The sequence below is a fragment of the Leopardus geoffroyi genome, chromosome X (genome assembly GCF_018350155.1).
Source record: "Leopardus geoffroyi isolate Oge1 chromosome X, O.geoffroyi_Oge1_pat1.0, whole genome shotgun sequence".
Taxonomy (NCBI): domain Eukaryota; kingdom Metazoa; phylum Chordata; class Mammalia; order Carnivora; family Felidae; genus Leopardus; species Leopardus geoffroyi.
Window position 1 is genome coordinate 60,153,156 of NC_059343.1, and position 27,372 is coordinate 60,180,527.

The 27,372-nt window shown below is 36.7% G+C and overlaps 1 protein-coding gene across 5 annotated transcripts in view; it reads left to right on the forward strand.

Moving 5' to 3' along the window:
• CHIC1 (cysteine rich hydrophobic domain 1) overlaps window positions 1-27,372 on the forward strand; it is a 78,631-nt gene that overhangs the window by 9,857 nt on the left and 41,402 nt on the right. For all 5 annotated transcript variants that reach the window (XM_045470534.1, XM_045470532.1, XM_045470536.1 and 2 more), the window contains exons 2-3: window positions 15,065-15,119; window positions 26,534-26,689. In XM_045470534.1, the coding sequence (XP_045326490.1) occupies window positions 15,065-15,119; window positions 26,534-26,689 (211 nt within the window). The remainder of the gene's footprint in view (window positions 1-15,064; window positions 15,120-26,533; window positions 26,690-27,372) is intronic.

Below are 27,372 nucleotides of genomic sequence, written 5' to 3' on the forward strand. Positions count from 1 at the left end.
CCGTTTCCCAGTGTGGCTGCACCAATTTGCATTCCCACCAACAGTGCAAGAGGGTTCCCATTTCTCCACATCCGCGCCAGCATCTATAGTCTCCTGATTAGTTCATTTTAGCCACTCTGACTGGCGTGAGGTGATATCTGAGTGTGGTTTTGATTTGTATTTCCCTGATAAGGAGCGACGTTGAGCATCTTTTCATGTGCCTGTTGGCCATCCGGATGTCTTCTTTAGAGAAGTGTCTATTCATGTTTTCTGCCCATTTCTTCACTGGGTTATTTGTTTTTCGGGTGTGGAGTTTGGTGAGCTCTTTATAGATTTTGGATACTAGCCCTTTGTCTGATATGTCATTTGCAAATATCGTTTCCCATTCTGTTGGTTGCCTTTTAGTTTTGTTGGTTGTGTCCTTTGCTGTGCAGAAGCTTTTTATCTTCTTAAGGTCCCAGTAGTTCATTTTTGCTTTTAATTCCCTTGCCTTTGGGGATGTGTCGAGTAAGAGATTGCTACGGCTGAGGTCAGAGAGGTCTTTTCCTGCTTTCTCCTCTAAGGTTTTGATGGTTTCCTGTCTCACATTCAGGTCCTTTATCCATTTTGAGTTCATTTTTGTGAATGGTGTGAGAAAGTGGTCTAGTTTCAACCTTCTGCATGTTGCTGTCCAGTTCTCCCAGCACCATTTGTTAAAGAGACTGTCTTTTTTCCATTGGATGTTCTTTCCTGCTTTGTCAACGATTAGTTGGCCATACGTTTGTGGGTCTAGTTCTGGGGTTTCTATTCTATTCCATTGGTCTATGTGTCTGTTTTTGTGCCAATACCATGCTGTCTTGATGATGACAGCTTTGTAGTAGAGGCTAAAGTCTGGGATTGTGATGCCTCCTGCTTTGGTCTTCTTCTTCAAAATTACTTTGCCTATTCGGGGCCTTTGTGGTTCCATATGAATTTTAGGATTGCTTGTTCTAGTTTCGAGAAGAATGCTGTGCAATTTTGCTTGGGATTGCATTGAATGTGTAGATAACTTTGGGTAGTATTGACATTTTGACAATATTTATTCTTCCAATCCATGAGCAGGGAATGTCTTTCCATTTCTTTATATCTTCTTCAATTACCTTCATAAGCTTTCTATAGTTTTCAGCATACAGATCTTTTACATCTTTGGTTAGATTTATTCCTAGGTATTTTATGCTTCTTGTTGCAATTGTGAATGGGATCAGTTTCTTTATTTGTCTTTCTGTTGCTTCATTGTTAGTGTATAAGAATGCAACTGATTTCTGTACATTGATTTTGTATCCTGCAACTTTGCTGAATTCATGTATCAGTTCTAGCAGACTTTTGGTGGAGTCTATCAGATTTTCCACATATAGTATCATGTCATCTGCAAAAAGTGAAAGCTTGCTTTCATCTTTGCCAATTTTGATGCCTTTGATTTCCTTTTGTTTTCTGATTGCTGATGCTAGCACTTCCAACACTATGTGAAACAACAGCGGTGAGAATGGGCATCCCTGTCGTGTTTCTGATCTCAGGGAAAAAGCTCTCAGTTTTTCCCCATTGAGGATGACATTAGGTGTGGGCTTTTCATAAATGGCTTTTATGGTGTTTAAGTATGTTCCTTCTATCCCGACTTTCTCAAGGGTTTTTATTAAGAAAGGGTGCTGAATTTAGTCAAAGGCCTTTTCTGCATCGATTGATAGGATCATATGGTTCTTATGTTTTCTTTTATTAATGTGACATATCACGTTGATTGATTTGCGAATGTTGAACCAGCCCTGCATCCCAGGAATGAATCCCACTTGATCATGGTGAATAAATCTTTTTATATGCTGTTGAATTCGATTTGCTAGTATCTTATTGAGAATTTTTGCATCCATATTCATCAGGGATATTGGCCTGTAGTTCTCTTTATTTCCTGGGTCTCTGTCTGGTTTAGGAATCAAAGTAATGCTGGCTTCATAGAATTAGTCGGGAAGTTTTCCTTCCCTTTCTATTTTTTGGAATAGCTTGAGAAGGATAGGTATTATCTCTGCTTTAAACGTCTGGTAGAACTCCCCTGGGAAGCCATCTGGTCCTGGACTCTTATTTGTTGGGAGATTTTTGATAACCGATTCAATTTCTTCACTGGTTATGGGTCTGTTCAAGCTTTCTATTTCCTCTGATTGAGTTTTGGAAGAGTGTGGGTGTTTAGGAATTTGTCCATTTCTTCCAGGTTGTCCAATTTGACGGCATATAATTTTTCATAGTATTCCCTGATAATTGTTTGTATCTCTGAGGGTTTGGTTGTAGTAATTCCATTTTCATTCATGATTTTATCTATTTGGGTCATCTCCCTTTTCTTTTTGAGAAGCGTGGCTAGATGTTTGTCAGTTTTGTTTATTTTTTCAAAAAACCAACTCTTGGTTTCGTTGATCTGCTCTACAGTTTTTTTAGATTCTATATTGTTTATTTCTGCTCTGATCTTTATTATATCTCTTCTTCTGCTGGGTTTAGGCTGCCTTTCCTGTTCTGCTTCTATTTCCTTTAGGTGTGCTGTTAGATTTTGTATTTGGGATTTTTCTTGTTTCTTGAGATAGGCCTGGATTACAATGTATTTTCCTCTCAAGACTGCCTTCGCTGCATCCCAAAGCGTTTGGATAGTTGTATTTTCATTTTCGTTTGTTTCCATATACTTTTTAATTTCTTCTCTAATTGCCCGGTTGACCCATTCATTCTTTAGGATGATGTTCTTTAACCTCCACGCTTTTGGAGGTTTTCCAGACTTTTTCCTGTGGTTGATTTCAAGCTTCATAGCGTTGTGGTCTGAAAGTATGCATGGTATAATTTCAATTCTTGCATACTTATGAAGGGCTGTTTTGTGACCCAGTATGTGATCTATCTTGGAGAATGTTCCATGTGCACTCGAGAAGAGAGTATATTCTGTTGCTTTGGGATGCAGAGTTCTAAATATATCTGTCAAGTCCATCTGATCCAATGTCTCATTCAGGGCCCTTGTTTCTTTATTGATCCTGTGTCTAGATGTTCTATCCATTTCTCTAAGTGGAGTGTTAAAGTCCCCTGCAATTACCACGTTCATATCAATAAGGTTGCTTGTGTTTATGAATAATTGTTTTATATATTTGGGGGTCCAGTATTCGGCGCATAGACATTTATAATTGTTAGCTCTTCCTGATGGATAGACCCTGTAATTATTGTATAATGCCTTTCTTCATCTCTTGTTACAGCCTTTAATTTAAAGTCTAGAGTGTCTGATATAAGTATGGCTACTCCAGCTTTCTTTTGACTTCCAGTGGCATGATAAATAGTTCTCCATCCCCTCACTCTCAATCTGAAGGTGTCCTCAGGTCTAAAATGAGTCTCTTGTAGACAGCAAATAGATGGGTCTTGTTTTTTTATCCATTCTGATACCCTATGTCTTTTGGTTGGCGCATTTAATCCATTTACATTCAGTGTTATTATAGAAAGATACGGGTTTAGAGTCATTGTGATGTCTGTATGTTTTATGCTTGTAGCGATGTCTCTGGTACTTTGTCTCACAGGATCCCCCTTAGGATCTCTTGTAGGGCTCGTTTAGTGGTGACGAATTCCTTCAGTTTTTGTTTGTTTGGGAAAATCTTTATCTCTCCTTCTATTCTAAATGACAGACTTGCTGGATAAAGGATTCTCGGCTGCATATTTTTTTCTGTTCCTCACATTGAAGATCTCCTGCCAATCCTTTCTGGCTTGCCAAGTTTCAAAAGAGAGATCAGTCGCGAGTCTTATAGTTCTCCCTTTATATGTGAGGGCACGTTTATCCCTTGCTGCTTTCAGAATTTTCTCTTTATCCTTGTATTTTGCCAGTTTCACTATGATATGTCGTGCAGATCGATTCAAGTTACGTCTGAAGGGAGTTCTCTGTGCCTCTTGGATTTCAATGCCTTTTTCCTTCCCCAGTTCAGGGAAGTCCTCAGCTATTATTTCTTCAAGTACACCTTCAGCACCTTTCCTTCTCTCTTCCTCCTCTGGGATACCAATTATGCGTATATTATTTCTTTTTAGTGTATCACTTAGTTCTCTAATTTTCCTCTCATACTCCTGGATTTGTTTTATCTCTCTTTTTCTCCGCTTCCTCTTTTTCCATAATTTTATCTTCTAGTTCACCTATTCTCTCCTCTGCCTCTTCAATCCGAGCCGTGGTCGTTTCCATTTTATTTTGCATCTCGTTTGAAGTGTTTTTCAGCTCCTCCTGACTGTTCCTTAGTCCCTTGATCTCTGTAGCAATAGATTCTCTGCTGTCCTCTATACTGTTTTCAAGCCCAGCGATTAATTTTATGACTATTATTCTAAATACACTTTCTGTTATATTATTTAAATCCTTTTTGATCATTTCATTAGCTGTTGTTATTTTCTGGAGATTCTTTTGAGAGGAATTCTTCTGCTTGGTCATTTTGGATAGTCCCTGGAGTGGTGAGGACCTGCAGGGCACTTCCCCTGTGCTGTGGTGTATAACTGGAGTTGGTGGGTGGGGCCGCAGTCAGACCTGATGTCTGCCCCCAGCCCACTGCTGGGGCCACAGTCAGACTGGTGTGAGCCTTCTCTTCCCCTCTCCTAGGGGCAGGCGGGATTCACTGTGGGGTGGCGTGGCCCATCTAGGCTACTTGCACACTGCCAGGCTTGTGATGCTGGGGATCTGGCATATTAGCTGGGGTGGGTAGGCAAGGTGCATGGGGGCAGATGGGGCAGGCTTAGCTCACTTCTCCTTCGGTGATCCACTTCAGGAGGGGCCCTGTGGCAGCGGGAGGGAGTCAGACCTGCTGCTGGAGGCGTGGCTCCGCAGAAGCCCAGCGTTGGGTGTTTGCAGGGAGTGAGCAAGTTTCCTGGCAGGAACTGGTTCTCTTTGGGATTTTGGCTAGGGGATGGGCGAGGGAGATGGCGCTGGCTAGCACCTTTGTTCCCCGCCAAACTGAGCTCTATCATCCCGGGGCTCAGCAACTCTCCCTCCCTTTGTCCTCCAGCCTTCCTGCTTTCCACGCAGAGCTGTTAACTTATGACTTCCCAGATGCTACGTCCCGCTTGCTGTCGGAACACACTCCGTCCAGCCCCTCCGCTTTTGCAAGCCAGACTTGGGGGCTCTGCTTGGCCGGCGGGCTGCCCCTCCGCCCTGGCTCCCTCCTGCCAGTCCGTGCAGCGCGCACCGCTTCTCCACCCTTCCTACCTCTTCTGTGGGCCTCTCGTCTGCGCTTGGCTCCGGTGACTCCGTTCTGCTAGTCTTCTGGTGGTTTTCTGAGTTATTTAGGCAGGTGTAGGTGGAATCTAAGTGATCAGCAGGACGCGCGGTGAGTCCAGCATCCTCCTACGCCGCTATCTTCTCATAAAGTAATATTTCATTGTGTTTTTAATTTGTATTTCCCTGAAGATTAGTGATGTTAAGCATCTTTTCATGTGTCTGTTGACCGTCTATATGTCTTTCATGTGTCTATTGACCATCTAATGTCTATTCAGGTCCTCTGCGTATTTTTAATCTGATGATTTGTTTTCCTGGTGTTGAGTTGCAGAAGTTCTTTACATATTTTGGATATTAACCCCTCATTGGATATATCATTTGCAAATATCTTCTCCCATTCAGTAGGTTGACTTTTAGTTTTGTTGACAATTTCCTTCACTGTGTAGAAACTTGTTATTTTGGTATAGTCCCAAAAGTTTAATTTTTCTTTTGTTTCCCTTACCGGAAGAGACATATCTAAAAAACTGTTTCCACAACCAATGTCAAAGAAATTACTGCCAACGTTTTCTTCTAGGAATTTTAAAGTCTCACATTTAGTTCTTTAATCTATTTCGAGTTTATTTTTATGTATGGTAGAAGTAAGTGGTCTAGTTTCATTCTTTTGCATATAGCTGTCTAGTTTTCCCAGCACCATTTCTCAAAGAGTCTTTTTCCCATTTTATATTCTTGCATCCTTTGTTGGAGATTAATTGACCATGCAAGCATGGGTTTATTTCTGGACTCTGGTTCTTTTCCATTGATATGTGTCTGTTTTTGTGCCAGTACCATACTGTTTTGATTACTACACCTTTGTAGCTTATCTTGAAATCTGGGATTGTGATGACTCCAGTTTTGTTCTTTTTCAATATTGCTTTGGCTACTCAGGGTCTTTTGTGGTTCCATACAAATATTAAAATTATTTGTTCTGGCTCTGTGAAAAATGTTATTGGTATTTTCATAGAGATTGCATTAAATCTGTAGATTGCTTTGGATACTACGGACATTTTAGCCATATTGGTTCTTCAAAGCTGAGCATGAAATATCTTACCATTTGTTTATGTCATCTTCAGATTTCTTTCATCAGTGTATCAGTTTTCTGAGTATAGGTCATTCACCTCCTGGGTTACATTTATTCCTAGCTATTTTATTCTTTTTGGTGTGATTATAAATGGCATTATTAATTTCTCCTTCTGTTACTTTCATTACTAGTGTACACATGCAACAATTTCTGCTTATTAATTTTGTACCCAGTGACATTATTGAATTCATTGAGCAGTTCTAGTAGTTTTTGGTGAAGTCTTTAGGGTTTCAGTACATATAGTAACGTATCATCTGCAAATAGGGCAAGTTTTAAGTCTTCCTTACCAATTTGGATGCCTTTTATTTCATATCTGATAGCTGCGTGTAGAACTTCTAGTACTATGTTGAATAAAAGTGATGAGAATGGACCTTCTTGTCTTTCTTGTTCCTGATCTTAGAGGAAAAGCTCTTAGCTTTTCACCATTGAGGATGATATTAGCTGTAGACCTTTCATATATGGCCTTTATTATGTTGAGGTATATTTCCTCTAAACCTACTTTGTTGAGAATTTTTATCATGAGGGATGTTCTCCTTTATCAAATGATCTTTCTGCATTTATTGAGATAATCATATAGTTTTTCTCCTTTCTCTTGCTGATGTGATGGATCACCTTGAGTGATTTGCAAATATTGAACCACACTTACATCCCTGGAATAAATCCCAATTGATTGTGGTGAATGATTTTTTTATGGTATTGTTAGATTCAGTTTGCTAATAATTTTTTGAGGATTTTTTGCATAAATTTTCATCAAAGATACTGATTTCTTTTTGTTTTGTTTTGTTTTGTTTTGTTTTAATTTTTTTTTCAACGTTTATTTATTTTTGGGACAGAGAGAGACAGAGCATGAACGGGGGAGGGGCAGAGAGAGAGGGAGACACAGAATCGGAAACAGGCTCCAGGCTCTGAGCCATCAGCCCAGAGCCTGACGCGGGGCTCGAACTCACGGACCGGGAGATCGTGACCTGGCTGAAGTCGGACACTTAACCGACTGCGCCACCCAGGCGCCCCTGTTTTGTTTTTTGTAGTGTCATTATCTGGTTTTGGTATCAGGGTAATGTTTGCCTTGTAGAATAAATTTGGAAACTTTCCTTCCTCTCCTATCTTTTGTAATACTTTGAGAAGAATAGTATTAGCTCTTCTTTAAATTTTTGGTAGAATTCACCTGTGAATCCATCTGGTCCTAGACTGTAGTGTATTGGAGGTTTGGTTTTTGTTTTTTTTTTTTGATTACTGATTCAATTTCATTGCCCATAATTGGTCTGCCAAATTTTCGATTCCTTCCTGCTTAAGTTTTGGAGAGTTATGTGTTTCTAGGAATTTTTCAATTTCTTCTAGGTTGTCCAATTTGTTGGCAAATAATTTTTCATAATATTCTCTTATAATTCTTTGTATTTCTGTGGTTTCAGTTGTTATTTCTTCTCTTCATTTCTGTCTTTATTTAATTGTACTCTCTCTCTTCCTTTTTCAATGAATGTGGGTAAAGGTTTATCAATTTTCTCGATATTTTCAAAGAACCAACCTTGATTTCAGTGATCACTTCCATTATTTTTTTAGACTCTATTTTTTTTTTCACTTCTCTACTCTTTATTATTTCCTTCCTTCTACTGACTTTGGACCTTGTTCTTGTTTTTCCAGAACGTTTAGGTGTAAGATTATGTTGTTTATTTGAGATTTTCCTTATTTCTTGAAGTAGGCCTATAAGAGCTATAAACTTCCCTCTTAGAACAGCCTTTGCTGCATCCCAAAGATTTTGGACTATTACCTTTTCATTTTCATTTCCTCAGTGTATGTTTTTATTTCCTCTTTGATTTCTTGGTTGACTCATTCAGTGTTTAGTAGCATGTTATTTAGCCTCCATGTATTTGTATTATTTCCAGATTTTTTTCTTGTGATTGGTTTCTAGTTTCATAACCTGTGATTAGAAAAGTTGCATGATATGATTTTAATCTTTTTTAATTTACTGAGACTACTTTGTAGCCTGCCATGTAATCTATTCTGGAGAACGTTCCATGTGCACTTGAAAAGAATGTGTTTTCTACTGTTTTGGGATAGAGTGTTTTGAATATCTGATAGGTCCATCTGGTCTGATGTGTCATTCAAAGCTATTGTTTCCTTACTGATTTTCTGTCTGGATGATCTATCCATTAATGTAAGGAAGGGGGTGTTATAGTCCCCACTATTGTATTACTGTCAGTGTCTTCCTTTGTGTCTGTTGATTGTTGCTTCATGTATTTAGGTTCCTCCACATTGGGTGCACAAATATTTACAATTGTTATATTATCTTGTTGCATCCCCTAATCATTATGTAGTTTCCTTTTTTGTCTCTTGTTACAGTCTGTTTTACCATCTATTTTGTTCAATGTAAGTATTATTACTCCACCTTTCTTTTCATTTCCATTTGCATGGTAAATATTTTTCCATTCCTCCACATTCAATATTCATGTGTCTCTAGGTCTAAAGCGAGTTTCTTGTAGGCAGCATATAGATGGATCTCGATTTTTTATCCAGTGACCCTGTGTCTTTTGATTGGAGCAGTCTATTTATATCCAAAGTAATTATTGATAACTATGTACTATTTATATCCAAAGTAATTATTGATAAATGTGTACTTACTGCCATTTTATTACTTGTTTTATCGTGGTTTTTGTAGTTCTCTGTTTCTTTTATTGCTTTCTTCCTTTGTGGTTTGGTGGCTATCTTTAGTGATATGCTTGGATTCTTTTCTTTTTGTTTTGTGTGTATCTATTATAGATGTTTGATTTGTGGTTACTGTTAGGTTCATATATAACATACACATAGCAGTCTGTATTAAGTTAATGTTTGCTTAAGTTTGAAGCCATTTTATTTATTTATTTTTTCAATATATGAAGTTTATTGTCAAATTGGTTTCCATACAACACCCAGTGCTCATCCCAAAAGGTGCCTTCCTCAATACCCATCACCCACCCTCCCCTCCCTCCCACCCCCCATCAACCCTCAGTTTGTTCTCAGTTTTTAACAGTCTCTTATGCTTTGGCTCTCTTCCACTCTAACCTCTTTTTTTTTCCTTCCCCTCCCCCATGGGTTTCTGTTAAGTTTCTCAGGATCCATATAAGAGTGAAACCATATGGTGTCTGTCTTTCTCTGTATAGCTTATTTCACTTAGCATAACATTCTCCAGTTCCATCCATGTTGCTACAAAGGGCCATATTTCATTCTTTCTCATTGCCACGTAGTACTCCATTGTGTATATAAACCACAATTTCTTTATCCATTCATCAGTTGATGGACATTTAGGCTCTTTCCATAATTTAGCTATTGTTGAGAGTGCTGCTATAAACATTGGGGTACAAGTGCCCCTATGCATCAGTACTCCTGTATCCCTTGGGTAAATTCCTAGCAATGCTATTGCTGAGTCATAGGGTAGGTATTTTTAATTCTTTGAGGAACCTCCACACTGTTTTCCAGTGTGGCTGCACCAATTTGCATTCCCACCAACAGCGCAAGAGGGTTCCCGTTTTTCCACATCCTCTCCAGCATCTATAGTCTCCTGATTTGTTTATTTTGGCCACTGTGACTGGCGTGAGGTGATATCTGAGTGTGGTTTTGATTTGTGTTTACCTGATGAGGAGCGACGTTGAGCATCTTTTGAAGCCATTTTAATAGCAGTAAATTTTTACTCCTCCCTCCATGTTTTATGTATATGATGTCATATTTTACATCTTGTGATTTTGTGAATCCCTTGACTGATTTTTATTGATAATATTGATTTTACTGTTTTTGTCCTTCAACCTCCATAGTGGTTAAAATACTTTTATTATGTTTGTATTTACCTGTGAAATTTTTTCCATTCACAATTTTCTTACTCCTGATAATGGCCTTTTCTTTCCATTGAAAGAATTCCCTTTAATGTTTCTTGTCAGGCTGGTTTCTTTGTAATGAATGAACATCTTTGAGTTTTGTTTGTCTAGGAAACTGTCTCCTTCTATTCTACATGATATCCTTGCTGGGTAAAGTATTCTTAGTTGCATTTTTTCCTTTCAGCACTTTGAATATATCATGGCACTCCCTTCTGGCCTGCAAAGTTTCTGCTGAAAAATCAGCTGATAGCATTATGGGGTTCCTCTTATATATAGCTCTTTTCTCTTTCTTTTAAAATTCTCTCTTTGTCACTGGTTTTTATCATTTTAATTATTATGTGTCTTGGTGTGCACCTCCTTTGGTTGATTTTGTTTGGGACTCTCTATGCCTCCTGGATCTGGATATCTGTTTCCTTCCCTAGATTAAGGAAGATTTTAGCTATTATTTCTTCAAAGAAGTTTTCTGCCCCCTTGTCTCTCTTTTCGCCTTCTGGAGTCCCTATAATGTAAATGTTATTATACTTGATGATGTCACTGAGTTCTCTTAACCTATTCTCATTGTTATTTTTTTTTCTTTTTGCTGGGCACCTTGGTTGCTTTCCATTATTCTGTCTTCTAGGTCGCTGATAAATTCTTCTGTCTCTAATCTGCTATTGATTCCCCCTAGTGTATTTTTATTTTAGTTATTGAGTTTTTCATTTCTGATTAGTTCTTCTTTTGGTTCTGATTGGTTCATTTCTGATTGGTTCTATCTCTTTGTTGAAGGTCTCACTGAAATCCTCCACTCTTTTCTCAAGTCCAGTAGATATTTTTATGACCATTACTTTGAACTGTTTGTCAGGCTTATTGCTTATCTCCTTTCATTTAGCTCTTTTGTCCTGTTTTTTCATTTAGGACATATTCCTCTGTCTCCTCATTTTGTCTCTCTGTATTTATTTCTGTGCATTAGGAAAATTAGTTATGTCTCCTGATCTTGAAAGTAGTGGCCTGGGGCGCCTGGGTGGTGCAGTCAGTTAAGTGTCCGACTTCAGCCAGGTCAGGATCTCGCGGTCCGTGAGTTCGAGCCCCGCGTCGGGCTCTGGGCTGATGGCTCAGAGCCTGGAGCCTGTTTCCGATTCTGTGTCTCCCTCTCTCTCTGCCCCTCCCCCGTTCATGCTCTGTCTCTCTCTGTCCCAAAAATAAATAAACGTTGAAAAAAAATTTTTTTTTAAATAAAATAAAAAAAAAAAAAAGAAAGTAGTGGCCTTATGAAGAAGAGGTCCTGTTGTGCTTTGTAGCAATGTCCCCTGTTTACCAGAACCAGGTACTTCAGGGGTCTCTCCTATGTGGACTGTGTGCAACCTACTGTTGTTTGTGGCTGGATGAGCAGCATTTGCCTTCAGTCCACTTGGCCACAGTGGCCCACTTTGCCTGTTGTGGGCACACAGAGAGCAAGGTTTGGTCCCTATGCTGTTAAAGGACCAGTCTGGAGCTACCCTGGGCTTATAGTTGGTTGGTGTCACCAGTAAAACCAGAAATCTGCCCTCAGCTTGTTTGCTGGTATTGTGATCACACCAAACTTCAGGACACTCTCCCTGTGTTATCCCTGGAGAGGCTTTTGTTGGTAGGAGGAGCCTGCATTCAAACCAAATGCCTGCTCCAGTCCATGTGTTGGGGCTGCAGTGACCACAGACTACAGGACTCTCTCTCTGTGCTGCCCCTGACAGGTTTCTGTTGGTGAGCGGGGCCAGCAGTCAGATCACATGCCTCTTCCTGGTTCATCTGCTGGGGCTGCAGAGGCACTGATCAACAGAGCACTCTTTCTTTCCTGCCAGTTACAAGGTTTGACTGCTGGGGCTACATTTGAACTGGTGTGTGGTTATCTTTCCCTCTCCTCAAGCAGGAGTCATTTTGGAGTGCAGGTGGTCCCTTCCAGGGCTGCTTACAGGATAAAATGTGGCAGGAGCTGCTTTGGAGAGTAGCCCACCTAGTGGGGCAGGTTGGATGGGGGTAGATCCACAGGAGAACACAGGGGCAGGGTGCGTGGTGTTAGTAAGGTAGGTAGAGGACGTTCTCACTGGTTCCCACAGGTGTCCTGCTATCTAGGCTGGGGATAGGGTGGGGGTGGGGATGGCACCCACCAGCTCTTTTGTTCTTGGAGAAGTCTCCTAAAGATCCCTGCCTCAGATTAGTAAATAAATCTCCTTCCTGTATATCGCAGGTGCTTTTCAAACTTCTGTTTCAATGCTTTATCTCAACAGGGTTTTTTGTTATGCTATGCTTGTCTCTTTAAGGGCAGGAAGTCAGTTTCCTATTGTTCTCTGGTTCCCTCAGAGCTAAGCCTGCTGATTTTTAAAGTACCCAGAATTAAGCCCCACTGTGTTTCAAAGCCAAATATTATGGGGGCTTCTTGTCTTGCCAGTGTAGTTCCCTGTGTCTGAGGTGTTTAGTATGGGTTCTGCTCCTCTCCTTTCTCAGTGCTTGTGGTGTCCCTTCCATTTGTGGTTAGTTTCACTGGGAGTTTGGTTCCTGACCATGTCTCTGCCCTTCCTACCCTTTCCAAGTGTGACCTCTTCTCTACAGTTAATTGTGGAAAGTTTGTTGTGCCAATCTTCTGGTTGTTTTCTGTGTTCGTTGCACTGATATGGCTGTTATCTAGGTGTATCTGTGCGATGAAGAGGGCGTAGGATCCTCCTACTCCGCCATCCTCCCGGACTCTAAATCAGGAACATATTATTGACATTGCATTACATCTAAAAGTGTTCAGAGAAGATATGGAAATAGAGCTCTAGTTTAAAATGTATAATATCTCCTTTTAAAAATGAAATGTGTCTATTTTTGTGTTAAACAGTAAGAATTTACTCTTTGTGGAATAATGAATTAAATTACATCTTTTTGACTAGTGATGAGGTTACTGTTTAACTAAATGTAACTTAAATGAAGTATGTTCCTTGCTCTATTATATATTTGTTGTGTTATTGATTGGTGAGTTAGTAGATAGTTGCAAATATATATTTAATACTAGAGTCAGTTTCTCAAACAGCACATGAAATTTGCCATAAAAATTCATGTACAGGGGTATAGCATCTTATTTTCAAGTTTGGCTATATTCTATGTCTATGTATAGATTTAAAGAAAATGTTATTATGAGAATATTATGTTTTCATTACATTATGTACTGATACCTGGAAAAGTAATTAAGTATTTTTAACGAAATTAAGGCCTTTTTACAGTTGCTAATTAATTTTCTCAACTATTTTAACAATAGAATTTGTTTTAAAATACATTTTAAATACACAAATTATATGTGCAGATGTGTACCTTGCTACTAGCTGCCAAGCATAGAGAATCTTTGTGTTTAAGATGGGCTTGTGTCCCAGAAAAGGAGCTATTAGCATAAATGATACAAGGATTACATGGTATTCCCACATAGAGTTTTAATAGGACATTGGATTCCTGACATGTCTTTAATGTGACCATAAGACCAAAGTGCCATAAACCAGTTGAAACAAACACTGTAACAGCTTATTATTCACCAAACTTTCATTAAATACCTGCTAGATTACATGATGCTACTAATAAGCAAAATGGAAGATAACAAAATAAATAAGCCATAGTTTCTGTTTTCAAAGAGCTTAATACAATACAGAAAGAACTTAGGGATCAGAATTTGAATTTTGGTCCTCCCCATCTTATTAGATACATGACTTGGGGCAAAGTCATTTAATTAGTTTTTGGAAAAAAAATTTCTGAGTGTCAGCTTCTTTGTTTATAAGAGGGGGATGACAATACCATTCTTGCAGGGTTGTAAACTTTAGAAGTAATGTATTTATGTAGCACAGTGTCTATCTAGCCCATGGTAAGTGGATAGTTAATGGTAACTATTACCATTATTGGCTACCTCACCAGGAGTTCCTAATAAATATTCCTGTTTTTTTTTTTTCATTTTTGCTTACATCCCATCATCCACTAATATTCTGTTTCATTCCATTCCATACACTCTACTCTACTCTACTCTACTCTACTATACTATAAAATTGTAGTCACCATGATATATCATCTAAGATGCAGAAAGTGACCTTTGTTATCCCTACTGAAATCAATCAGTAGGTGAATTATGGCTCATAGAATTCATCTTGACTTCTTAAAACAGACTTCAGTGGGTTTACTTGAAAAGAGAGCTTTCAAGACTGAGACCTGTTTTTTTGAAAATTAATTGAGCATTTGTTTACATGAAAACCATTCATAAAGATCAAACTTTGAGTATCTGAATACTAACTGATCATAAGTTTTCAAACTATAGTTCCAAAAGTTATTCACTTTTGTTAGGAAAATTCTCATATATACATAAAAGTAGAAAGAATAGTATAATCCACTCCTACATACTACCAATCAGCCAGTTCTAATAGTTATTGACTGAAATGGGGTTTAACAGAAACATTTCAATCAAAAATTTTGGTTCCATGGGGTGCCTGGGTGGCTCAGTTGGTTGAGCTTCCGACTTCGGCTCAGGTCATGATCTCACAGCTCATGAGTTCAAGCCCCGCATCGGGCTCTGTGCTGACAGCTTAGAGCCTAGAGCCTGCTTCAGATTCTGTGTCTCCCTCTCTCTCTGCCCCTAACCCACTTTTATTCTGTCTCTGTCTCTGTCTCTCTCAAAAACAAATAAACATTAAAAAATTTTTGGTTTGGTTTGTGTTATTATTTAATCCCATAATGTGCATGGATCTAGTTAGAATCCTACTTTAAGATTTGCACCTTAAGTTTCTTTTACTATTAATTCAGATTAATAGTTAAACATTTATATTCTGTAAGTATCACAGTTATTTTTAGGACACATTTTTAAATCACAGCATCAAATAGAAGTGCATGGCTTTGTAACTTAGGGAGGGGGTAAAAAGTTAAATATGCTGCGTAGAATATATTTTTTTCTTTGTTTTTAAGGTTTGGCTTGAGCAACAAGTTTGATACTGAATTTCCCTCCGTTCTAACAGGGAAGGTAAGTGGGAGTTTGCTTTGAACTTTTTGATTCTAAAAGCATTGTTTATAGCTTATTCAGTGTTATGATAAATGCTTTGGCTCCCAGGTAATGAAGTCTAATAACAAGGCCAGAGTACCTGGAGACTGTGTCATTAGTGACTGAAAGCTGTCACCATGACTACTAGTCTGTCTTGTTCATTGTCCATTAATGCCAGCCATTATTTATTTATTAATTTTTCCCAGTTTTGCCTTTATTCTCAGCACTAGTAGCTATAATTCTTCTCATTCGTGTCAGTAATCCCAATGTTTTTAGAGTTAACTAAGTTATCATTGTTTAACTTTGTATCATTCTATTATTTTTAAAGTGTCCTGCAGTATGATTTGTTACTATCAAAAGAATCAGATGTTTGGTTAGACATTTTTCTGCCTTTTAGATAGTTTGAGTTTCTAAAATTGGACTCACTGCAATAAATTACTACCTTTCGGTTCCCTGGCTTTTCTACATTCAGTAGTATGTTCAAGCTTGAGGCTCAGTATTCAAAGACTTCCTAGGATTTAAAACTATGTTTAGAAAGTCCTCTTATAATAGTAATGCTAACTTGTAGGTCCAAAGGAAAAGGCTCTAAGGCAAAAAGTTATTTTCACATTTGTTACTGGAGGGAATGTAGATGAAAGAGAAAGGCAATTATATCACAAAATACTCAATAATTTCCAAATGGTTAATAGCTGAATGCTTGATAGCTAAAATGATGATTTGGGGTTAAAAATAAACTAACTTTTTTGTATTTTGAAGCCTGTGATTTAATACTGTTCTGTTCAGTTTTAGTACTAGAACAATGCTGTTTGTCAGTGTAGATTTGGGTCAGATTTAAAATCATTCAATTCCCTAAAGGGCTTTTATTGTTAATTTGTATTTTTATTGTTAATTTTTCTCATATTGTTAACGAGAAGAGCAAGGTGCAAATCAGTGTCTACAGTGTGTGTAATAAAGGAGAGAAATAAGCACATTGATAATTGTATAAAGAAATTCTAGAAGGGTACACAAGGAACTAAATAAAAGTGGTTACTTTGATGGGAGAAAGGGAATGAGATGGATGGAGGCAAGGGTAAGGATCAGACTATTTTTCGAGTATCTTTTAGTGTTGTTTTGATTTTTGAACTATGTTACTATATTACCTATTCAAACCCTAACTTACTTTAATTTGTCCTCTCATTCTAAACTCTCTGAGAACAGGATACAATACATCGAATATTAGCTGCTTTTAATCATGATATGTTTTCCAGCGGCTTACTTTTCACTTTTGGCTGAATCCCAGTCTTCTCCCCAGCCTTATTAGAAGGTGGACAGGGAGAGAAAGACAGCAGACCTATTTCTTTCTTCAAGGGTTATCACTAAAATTGTAAGAAATTCTATTTTATTTAACCCTGAAAGGTATTTTATACTTTATTTTCTTCCTTTACCCGCTGAAAAATGGGAGCTAGCGAGAGATGGTATAGACTGGTTAAACTTTGACATCAGATCTGGGTTGGAATACAAGTCTGTCACTGGCTTTGTTGCCTTGGGCAAGCCACTTCTCTGAGCTTTAGTTCTTAATGTGAAAAATAGAGATGATGATAATAGTACCTCAGTTCTTGTCGTAAGGAATAATTGAAAGAGCATATATAAAACTTCTAGTATGTCAGGTACTTATTAGCTTCCCAATGTAAGTTTGTGGTTGTTGTTGACCAGTTTTTAGCAGTGTATCCCAATTTCAAACCTGATTATTTATTTCTCCATTTTTTTCTTACCAACTTTCAATTTTTAACTGCTTTTGCTACTTTTACATTCTTTATTTGAATAATAGTTTATTCACTGGTCCCACTAATAATCTGCCCTTTTAACTGTTGACTTTTTCTATTTCTCCTGAGGTATCAAAATTAAGCCGGTGGAAATAGTCCCTAGCCAAGTTAACAGAAAATATGTGTCCTTTTACCTTTTTAGGATAAAAGAGCCCTTTGGTTTGAGGTTTTGGCCTCACTCTCTAGAATGTTCTACCTTCCTATCCTGATCATTTAGAATAATTTGCCAATTGAAGCAGCAGTTCAAACTTAGATTTGTTTTATATGAATTAATCATAAATATTTTCTCTAAAAAATAGCTGTGGAAAAATCTCTTGAATAATAATGTATTTGTGGAAAGATGACAAATTCAATATTAAAAAACTGTGAATTAAAACATCTCCAATGGAAAACTTGTTCTTTATGTTTCTCTGGTGTTGCTGCATGTGTTGTCTGGGCAGTTACATCCAGTTTTATTACTGGTTTGGTTTTTAAGAGCTTGAATTACAAGTCAAAGGAATTATAGAAGATGAATAATCAAAAATATATCAGAGAATGGAGTTCCCAGGCACAAAATTAATCCATCTTTGAAATTGGCCAGTTTTATGTGCTCAAGCAATCTTCTGAATATTTCTTCACACTTCATTTTTTTCCAAGCCTTCTAAAACTACAAACTCCGCCATCGCAAAAGATAGTCTAGTTTTTCTTCTTTAAAACTAGAGTAAGAATGTTAAGCTGCTTTTAGTATTCATTTACAAAACCTAAATGATCTGGACATGAGCAGTTCTTAAAGATATCCTCTCTTTTCAGGTGACCGTTTTTGTAGCACATATCAATGATTGGATATTTATTCTAGTGTGCATTATTTAAAACATCCAAGATTTCTCATATATTAGATGAGGTATAAGTGATACTGTGATGTTTTTTTCTTGGTTTAGTTTTTGGTGATGAAAACAACAGTAAAAGAAATCCTGAAAGTCTGATTTTTAAAAGTCACATGGTGATAACATTAGCTGTATTCATTTTCTCTTTAATGAGACCATTTTGTCCCGTAGGCACTATTGTATTTGTATAGGTTATTATGAATTATCAAAATGCTTCTCTGATAACTGGAGGAAGAGGCAAGAAGAATTATATGAACCAGAAAAAAAAAAACTAAAAGGATTATCTGAATTTGAAACTTAGTAGTCTTTGTGTAAGATATTTAAGAATGAATAAATTGCAGTATCTAAAATAGAAAAGTAAATCTACCTTTTACAAAATCAGTCTTTTGGGATGAATGGGATTCTAAATAGCTTTTATGCCTAACCTAAACAAAATTGCAGTTAATTCTGAAAACCTAAAGAGTCATTTTGACAAGCTTTGTGACTCAGTATTAATTTTGTACTTATGTGTTAATGCTTCTAATACAAATAAAAAGGTAACCTTATATTTTAAGTTCAGAAAAGATTGTTTCCTCTGTTTCATTTAAGATAAGTCTTCCTGTCATGATAGGACATACCAAACAGGTACATACACACAAGATTATGGTGACCAGAAAATGAAAGAACCACAGAACTTTAGAAAAGAAATAAAGCTTCCAGCCCTCAGCTTGAAACAATTAAATGGTATTATGGGGAGATTAGTGTGTGTGTTGGGGGAAACCTAAGCCATAAAATCGACCATTGCCATTGTGATCCAATATGACAAGTGATTGATAGGGTTGTGTTCCCCATGATTGAAGGAGGCAAAACAGTCTTGCTGGGTTTTGCTTATATTGTCTTCTGTTTGCAGAGTCTCTTGCATCCTGTTATAAAATATTATGACCCTTTCCCCCAACTTTATGATGTGGTTTTCTTTTTTCTTTCCAAGAAAGTCAAAAGGAATCAAATATTTCTTTACAACCTGCCGTTCAGCTAGAAATTAAACGGCTCCCATCTAACCTTCAGTACTAAAGGTTCTCAATTATGTAGAAGTAAATGAGTAAAACTCTGATTCCACACAGTTAACTAAACCTTTTTTTCACAATGTTTAAAATTGAGTTAACCAATTCTCATTTCCTATGCCTTTATCATTTGTTTTATGACTTTTACTGTTCTTCAAATACAGATTTTTTTTTCAAAGCGAATCCTAGCATTCTTTTAAAGTCAAAATGCAGATTTTATTTTATTGTTTAAAATTCTGGTAAAAGTTTTATTTTGAATATATTTATCTTTTGACCTCAAAAACCCTGAATTCTCATTTGTAGTAACTTCAATATTGTAGTTTTTAGTTTGCCTATGGTAACAGAGCACTAATGGATACTATTATGTGTTAAAGGTAGAAACTATTGGCAGGAAAGAAAGAAAATTACTGCATTTTTAAAAAAGTTTTGGTTAATTCATTTACAGAAGCATGTAGTAAAAGAAAACTTATATAACAAATTTTATATACCTTGGCATATAATTTATTCACAATATTTTATTTTTTTATTTTTTATTTTTTTAAATTTTTTTTAACGTTTTATTTTTATTTCTGAGACAGAGAGAGACAAAGCATGAACAGGGGAGGAGCAGAGAGAGAGGGAGACACAGAATCTGAAACAGGCTCCAGGCTCTGAGCCGTCAGCACAGAGCCCGATGCGGGGCTCGAACTCACGGACCGTGAGATCGTGACCTGAGCCGAAGTCGGACGCTTAACCGACCAAGCCACCCAGGCGCCCCTATTCACAATATTTTAAACAAAAAGCAAGTTTTACATTTTGGACTGATTCATTTCTGGCTTAGGCTTTATGCTTTACTTTTATTTTTTTTATCTGTGCTTATGCACTTCTAAATAAATATCTTAAGTAAAAATTTTACTTCATTTTTTAAATTTATTTTTAATGTTTATTTATTTATTTTGAGAGAGAGAGAGAGAGCATGAGCAGAGGAGGGCAGAGAGAAAGAGACAGAGGACCCAAAGTGGGTTCCACATGCTCTTTCTTTATCTCTAAAATAAAACATTAAAAAAATAAAAATTTTTTAAATAGAGATTAAAAAAATTTGTGACTAGACAGATTTAATAATTTTGTGATTTACATGAGTTTATATCAAAATTTACCATATTTCAAAAATGTGTTTCTGGATATACAATTTAAAGAGAATTGATAGTAATGCTATATTAGACTAGAGCTAAGTATATAAATATGTTTTCCTTATTTTAATTTCTATTTGGTTGCTCAGTAATTCACTAGAAAAAAAGTTGAATCTCACTGTCTGAGAGCTAAATCTTTTTTTTTAAATTTTTAATGTTTATTTATTTTTGAGAGAGAGGGAGAGAGAGAGCACACATGTGAGTAGGGGAGGGGCAGAGAGAGTGAGACACAGAATCCAAAGCAGCCTCCAGGCTCTGAGCTGTCAGCACAGAACCCGACGTGGGGCTTGAATCCAGGAACAGTGAGATTGTGACCTGAGCCGAAGTTGGATGCTTAACCGACTGAGCCACCCAAGTGCCCCTGAGAGTTAAATATTAAGATAGCAACTTTGCACCTTGTACGTTAAAAGGACATCTCTTTTTCTTCCTCTAAAGAATTGAAGAACTAAAGAGCATTGAATTTGCATTCAAAATATAGCTAATTGACCATCGAGTGCCATACCTACCTATGGACCTCTCTGGATACCTTCCATTGCCCCTAAGTGCCCACAGGTGTCTTTGTGCACCACACTTAGTTATGTTCCCCCAGCAGCCCTCGCATGCTGTGCCCAACCATGCACCCTCAGCCACTGTTGCACACCATGCCCAGCGTTGTGCCTTTGGCCACCCCTGCAAACAGCCCCCAGCTGTTGCAGTGCTTCAGGGGATCCAGCACAGGACTAGTGGCCCAGACCAAATTTTGGTAACACCGCCCTTCTGCTCCTATCACTGCTTCCCCAGTGATGCCCCCCGACCAGAGCTGGCCTGCTAAGTCCCACTAGCACCACAGAAAGCAAGCACAGACCACAACATGCCAAGACTCAGTGCAAATATCTGCACTGAAAGGAAAATTGAATCAGACAAAACAGCAGGGCATAACAACACCATAGGATACTCTCCCAAAGTACCAGGTTCTGGTGAACAGGGGACACCACTACATGGACTCCAGGACTTCTTCATAAAATCACTACTTTCAAGAACAGAAGAAACAACTGACTTTCTTAACAAACAGAAAGAGACACAGGGAGGCAGACAAAATGAGGAGACAAATGAAAGAACAGGACAAGGCCATAGCCAGAGATCTAAGCAAAACAGATGTAAGTAACATGCCTGATGGAGAATATAAGCCGTGATCATAAGGATACTCATGGACTTGAGAAAAAAAGTGGAAAACGTGAGTGAGACCCTTAACACAGAGATGAGGAATAACATAGCAGACATAAAGAGCACAATATAAATGAAATGAGAAACATGCTTGATGTAATGAACAGAGGATGGAAGAAGCAAAGAAATGAATTAGTAACCTAGTAGACAGAGTAATGGAAAGTAATCAAGCTGAACAAAAGAGGGAGAAAAGAATTATGCAAAAACAAGAATAGACTTAGAGAATTCAGTCACTACATAAAATAAATAGCATTCATATTATAGGAGTCCCAGAAAAAGAAGAAAGAGAAAGAGGGCAGAAAATTTGTTTGAAGAAATAATAGCTGGAAACTTCCCTAATCCAGGGAAGGAAAGAGATTTCCAGATCCAGAAGGCACAGAGAGCCCCCAGCAGACTCAGCAAAAGCAGATGACACACAGACATATTGTAATTAAATTTGCAAAATATAGTGATAAAGAAAAAAATACTTTAAAAAGCAAGACAAAAGTAGTCATTAAATTACAAGGGAAAACCCATAAGGCTAACAGGAGATTTTTCAACAGAAACTTGTAAGCCAGAAAGGATTAGCATGATATATTCAAAATGCTGAATAAGAAAGGTCTGCAGCCAAGAATATTCTACCCAGAGCAGCTCTTTCTGCCCACAGGTCCTGTCCCCATGCTTTAATAAAATCACCTTTTTTTTGCACCAAAAAAAAAAAAATAATAATAATAATAATATCCAGCGAGGCTCATTCAAAATACAAAGAGAAATAAAGAGTTTCCCAGACAAGCAAAAACTAGAGGAGTTCATGACCACTAAACCATCTCTACAAGAAATATTAAAAAGGACTCTTTGAGTGGAGAGACCAAAAGTGACAGTGTAGAGTAGAGGTAGGAAACACAAAAACAGTAAAATTTTTTCTGTAAAAAGTAAAGGAACTCTCAAAAAAAGGATATAAAATACAATAACGTATACCTAAAATGTGGGGAGGAGAGGAGAAAAGAATGTGTTCAAACTTAAATAACCATCAACTTAATATAGATGGCTATATGCAGAAGAGGTTATATCCAAACCTAATGGTAACCATATATCAAAAACCACTAATAAATATGCAAATAATAAAGAGAAAGATATCCAAATATATCATTAAAGAAATCCAGCAAACCATGAAATAGAGAAAGACAAAAAAGAATCAGAGAAAATGTTCAGTAACAACCACAAAACAAGTAATAAAGTGGCAATAAATATCTATCAATAATTATGTTGAATGTAAATGACTAAATGCTGCAATAAAAAAACATAGGGTGACAGAATGGATTAAAAAAAAAAAAAGACGTGTTTATTTGCTTGCTAGATGCAAGAGACTCATTTTAGACCTGAGGATACCTGCAGGTTGAAAGTGAGATGAGGGAGAAACATTTATCATGCAAATGGATGTCAAAAGAAAGCCAGAGAACAACATTTTTATCAGATAAAATAGACTTTAGAACAAAGACTGGGGGTACCTAGGTGGCTCAGTCAGTTAAGTGTCCAACTCTTGGTTTGGGTGTGAATCCCACATCGAGCTCTGCAGTGGCAATGTGGAGCCTGCTTGGGATTCTCTCTCACCCTCTCTTTCTGCCCCTTCCCCACTTACACTGTCTTTGTCTCTCTTAAAATAGACTTTTTTAAAAGTAAAATAAAGTTTTTAAAAAAGACTAACAAGAGACAAAGCAGGACACCATATAATAATAAAGGGGATAATCCAACAAGAAGATATAACAATTGTAAATATTTATGCACCCAACATAGGAGCACCCAAATACATTAAACAATTATGGCCAAACATAAAGGAACTAATTGGTAATATAATAATGTAGTAGGGGACTTGAACACATCACCTACATCAATGGACAGATCATCTAAACAGAACATCAACAAGGAAATAATGGCTTTGAATGACACACTAGAACAGAAGGATTTAACACTTATATTCAGACATTTTATCCTGAAACAGAGTACATTCTTTTCAAATGCACATTCATGATAAAAACCCTCAACAAAATAGGTTTAGAGGGAACATACCTCATCATAATAAAGGCCATCTATGAAAAACCCACGGTTAACATCATCCTTAATGGGAAAGAAGTGAGAACAAGACAAGGATGTCTGCCCTCACCACTGGTATTCAACATAGTACTGGAAGTCATAGCCGTAGCAATCAGACAACAGCAAAAACAACAAAAATAAAAGGCATCCAGATTGACAAGGAAAAAGTCAAAGTTTCACTATTTGCACATGACATGATAATATATATTGAAAATCCTAAAGGCTCCACTTTGCTAGAACTGATAAACATAAAGTCACAGGATACAAAATTAATATACAGAAATCTGTTGCATTTCTATACACAGATAATGAAGCAGCAGAAAGAGAAATTAAGAAAACAACCTCTTTTACAATTGCACCCAAAACTATAAGATCTGTAAGAATAAACCTAACCAAAGAGGTAAAAGACCTAGACTCTGAAAACCGTAAAACACTGATGAAAGAAATTCCAGACGGCACAAAGAAATGGAAAAACATTCCATGCTCATGGATTGGAAGAACAAATATTGTTAAAATGTCTTTACTATCTAAAGCAATCTACACATTTAATGCAATCCCTATCAAAATACCAACAGCATTTTTCACATAGCTAAAACTAACAATCCTAAAATTTGTCTGCAACCACAAAAGACCCTGAATAGCCAAAGCAATCTTGAGAAAGAAAAGCAAAGCTGGAGGCATCACACTTCCAGACTTCAAGTTATATTTCAAAGCTGTAGTAAGCAAAACAGTATGGTAGTGGCATAAAAAGGATGTGGAGAAAAAGAGAACACCCATGTACTATTGGTAGGAATGCAAACTGGTGCAGCCACTGTGGAACACAGTATGGAGGTTCCTCAAAAAAGTTAAAAATAGAACTATATGATCCAACAATCGCACTACTGGGTATTTACCCAAACTCTACAAAAACACTAATTCAAAGGGATACATGAACCCCGATGTTTATAGCAGCATTATTTATAATAGCCAAGGTATGGAAACAGCCCAAGTGTCCATCAACTGATGAATGAATAAAGAAGATGTGATATATATCTGTATCTATAGGAATATCATTCAGGATATTGCCCTTTGTGATGACATGGATGGAGCTAGAGAGTATATATAATGCTAAGTGAAATAAGTCAGTTGGAGAAAGACAAATACCATAGGATTTCACTAGTATGTCGAATTTTAGAAACAAAACAAGCAAAGGGGAAAAATGAGAGAGAAAAAGCAAGAAACAGACTCTATTATAGAGAACAATCTGGCGATTACCAGAAGGGGTGTGGGGGATGGGTTAAATAGGCGAAGGGGATTAAGGTGATGATCACTTGCCATGATGAGCACAGGGTGATGTATGGAACTGTTGAATTAACTCTATTGTACACCTGAAACTAATATAACACTGTATGTTAATTTACTGGAATTAAAATTAAAAATTAAAAAAAGTGTAGCTAATTATCCTTTTGTTTATAATAAAATGTGTAGCAAGTCTGTGGATTATTAATGGTTGCCAGATCAAACCCCTTGCCTTAAGGTGAGACTCCATGCTAACAAGAGCTTTGCTTTTCTTTCTCCAAATCTAGTCAAGAGATAGGATTCACTGGCTTCCCTTTTCAAAGCATTCTGGTCATGAGGTTCTTTTTAAGTTATGATTTCCATTTCCTGTGAGATATGTAAGACAGAGGTTTTTATTGTCATTTTATTAGGTGGGAAACTAAAACTCAGAAAAATTAAAATGAATTTTCCTAGGATTTTTCATAACTAATAAGTAATTAGAATCCAAATCTTGATTTATTGTCTAATATGCTTAGCCTGTTAGCATGTTCTGTTTTTCAGTCATAAGCCATGGTTCTCTGAATTTATTTTCATATTTATCCCAAGAAGTTAGTCATTTAATTGGAATTCTTTTTACTCAGTGATTGTCTTTAGGTCATATTGCTGACAATTTAGGTGGAGAATAGATTAACTTATTTACCCTTTGTAAATACAGTTTTGAGCCTTGCAGTTTTACAACTGTTGTTGGTTAACATATTAGGAGGAAAATCAAATTTATGGGTTAAGCAATTAACTTTATTGAGTGGCATGAACAATTCTAATAAAGCTAGTATAATTAATGTCTTAATCATAATGGTGCTGAATTCTTTGATCATGTATCTTTATAACATCTGCTAAGGGGTATATGTTTTGTAGTGTTGATTCTAAGACATGTTTATTAAAAGATAAAGTGTAATAAATTGATTCCTCTAGTACAATTTTTACTTGAAAGAGTTGTAAAACTATTTTTTATACCAAACATTCTAAAGGGGTTTTTGTTTAATAGCAACTTATTTTTTCTAATATTTTCATAATTTTTGCTTTTACAGTCAGATGCTGGAATTTTTCCCAATAGATTTTACAGTCTAACAGTTTTTTAAATGAAAGGGAATAATTTTTGTGATCCAGAAATGTGATTTCACTGAAAGCAAAATATTTTTAGTATGGCTTTGAATTGTATAACCTTCAAGCAGAATTTTTGGTATTAATCTTATGTCTGTCATGCTCTTTCCTTTGAACTGACTTTATCATTGTTTACAGAGAGGCACAAGCAGCCACTTCCAGGAATGGAGGTAGTGATTTAAAATATTAAATTTGTATATTTAAAGACCTTTCAAATCTGAAAATTTACAGCAGTTTTGAGTCCATTTTATGCTGAATATTAAGGCCTTTTTTTTTTTTAATATAATCACTCCTCACTGTCTTGTTACTGTAGCTTTTCCCTACAAACAATGGCAAGTGTTAAAATTGTTACATTGCAAATTTTCCAGGGAGAAAAAGTTTCAAGAGTTGCCTTTTTAAAAGTAATCCAGGAATATTGCCAAAGTCTCATTTTAATTCCATTTCCTCTTGTAGTATTTAGATTTTTATTGTTATATTATGCTTCTAGTCTTACTAGTCAGAATGATTAGAGACCATAATATTGCCTGAATAATGAGAATATTTGGTAGGAAAACTGCTTGACAGGTATTCTTACCATCAATTTTGTTGTCATTTTATTGTTGGTAATTTCAGAAGATTATTTTTGAATATCAGAATAAATTCTGTAAACACGAAATTATATTGTTTTGCTTTCTAATGTCATCCAGAGTATGTAATATGTATATGGAGGAAATATTTTTAGACATGTAATTCCTTAAAGCCTTTGTAATAATACAGACATTTCCTTTAAGTTTAAAGATAAATAGTGGAAAGCTTCCCACAAACTGTTAAATAAAGACTGTGCCCTTGTAGGTGGCCCCAGAAGAATTTAAGACCAGCATTGGCCGAGTGAATGCATGTTTGAAAAAGGCTCTCCCAGTCAATGTGAAATGGCTGCTCTGTGGTTGTCTCTGCTGCTGTTGCACACTGGGTTGCAGCCTGTGGCCTGTTATTTGTCTCAACAAAAGAGTAAGTAACCATTTTATTGTGTAACCATAAGAGCTAACATTTATTGAACACTTGTATATGCCAAGGACTTTATATGATTTTTTAAATTCTCATAACAGTGCTATCCTGATTCAAGAGGCAGACTTGGGGACAAAGCTAAAGCCATTTACCCAGCCTTTATTAACACTTTGTTAGTTAATATGAATTCCCGCTATTTTAAATAAGTGAAATATGAATGGAGTACAGGAGTAAATACAAATGTAACTAGGCTACTTTCTCCTTTTACAAAACTCAAAGCTGTGATTTGAAGTATTTCTAAGCTACAAATAGGAGATCGTGTCTTCAGATCTAAGGAAAAGCAAAAGTGAGAGTCACTCTACAAAGCTGGGAGGAGATCCCGCTTAGTTTTGAACATGTTGAAATAACATTATAACAAGACATTACTAGTTACATCATGGATTTAAGACTAATATCTTATTTCATCTTCTTTAGAACTTTAATTTTGTCTTCAGAATGTTTTTATTTTCAGTGGAAAGAAGGAAGCCACCCTGGACCACATTGATGACTTCATTTAAACTTTTAAATAATAATTAGCCTACTGAACCATCTTCAAAATTACAGCACCTTGTACAGCTATAATTAATGAATGATACAGTTGTTTCATAAAGGCCAAAAATGTTAACAGTTATTTTTTCTTCTCCATT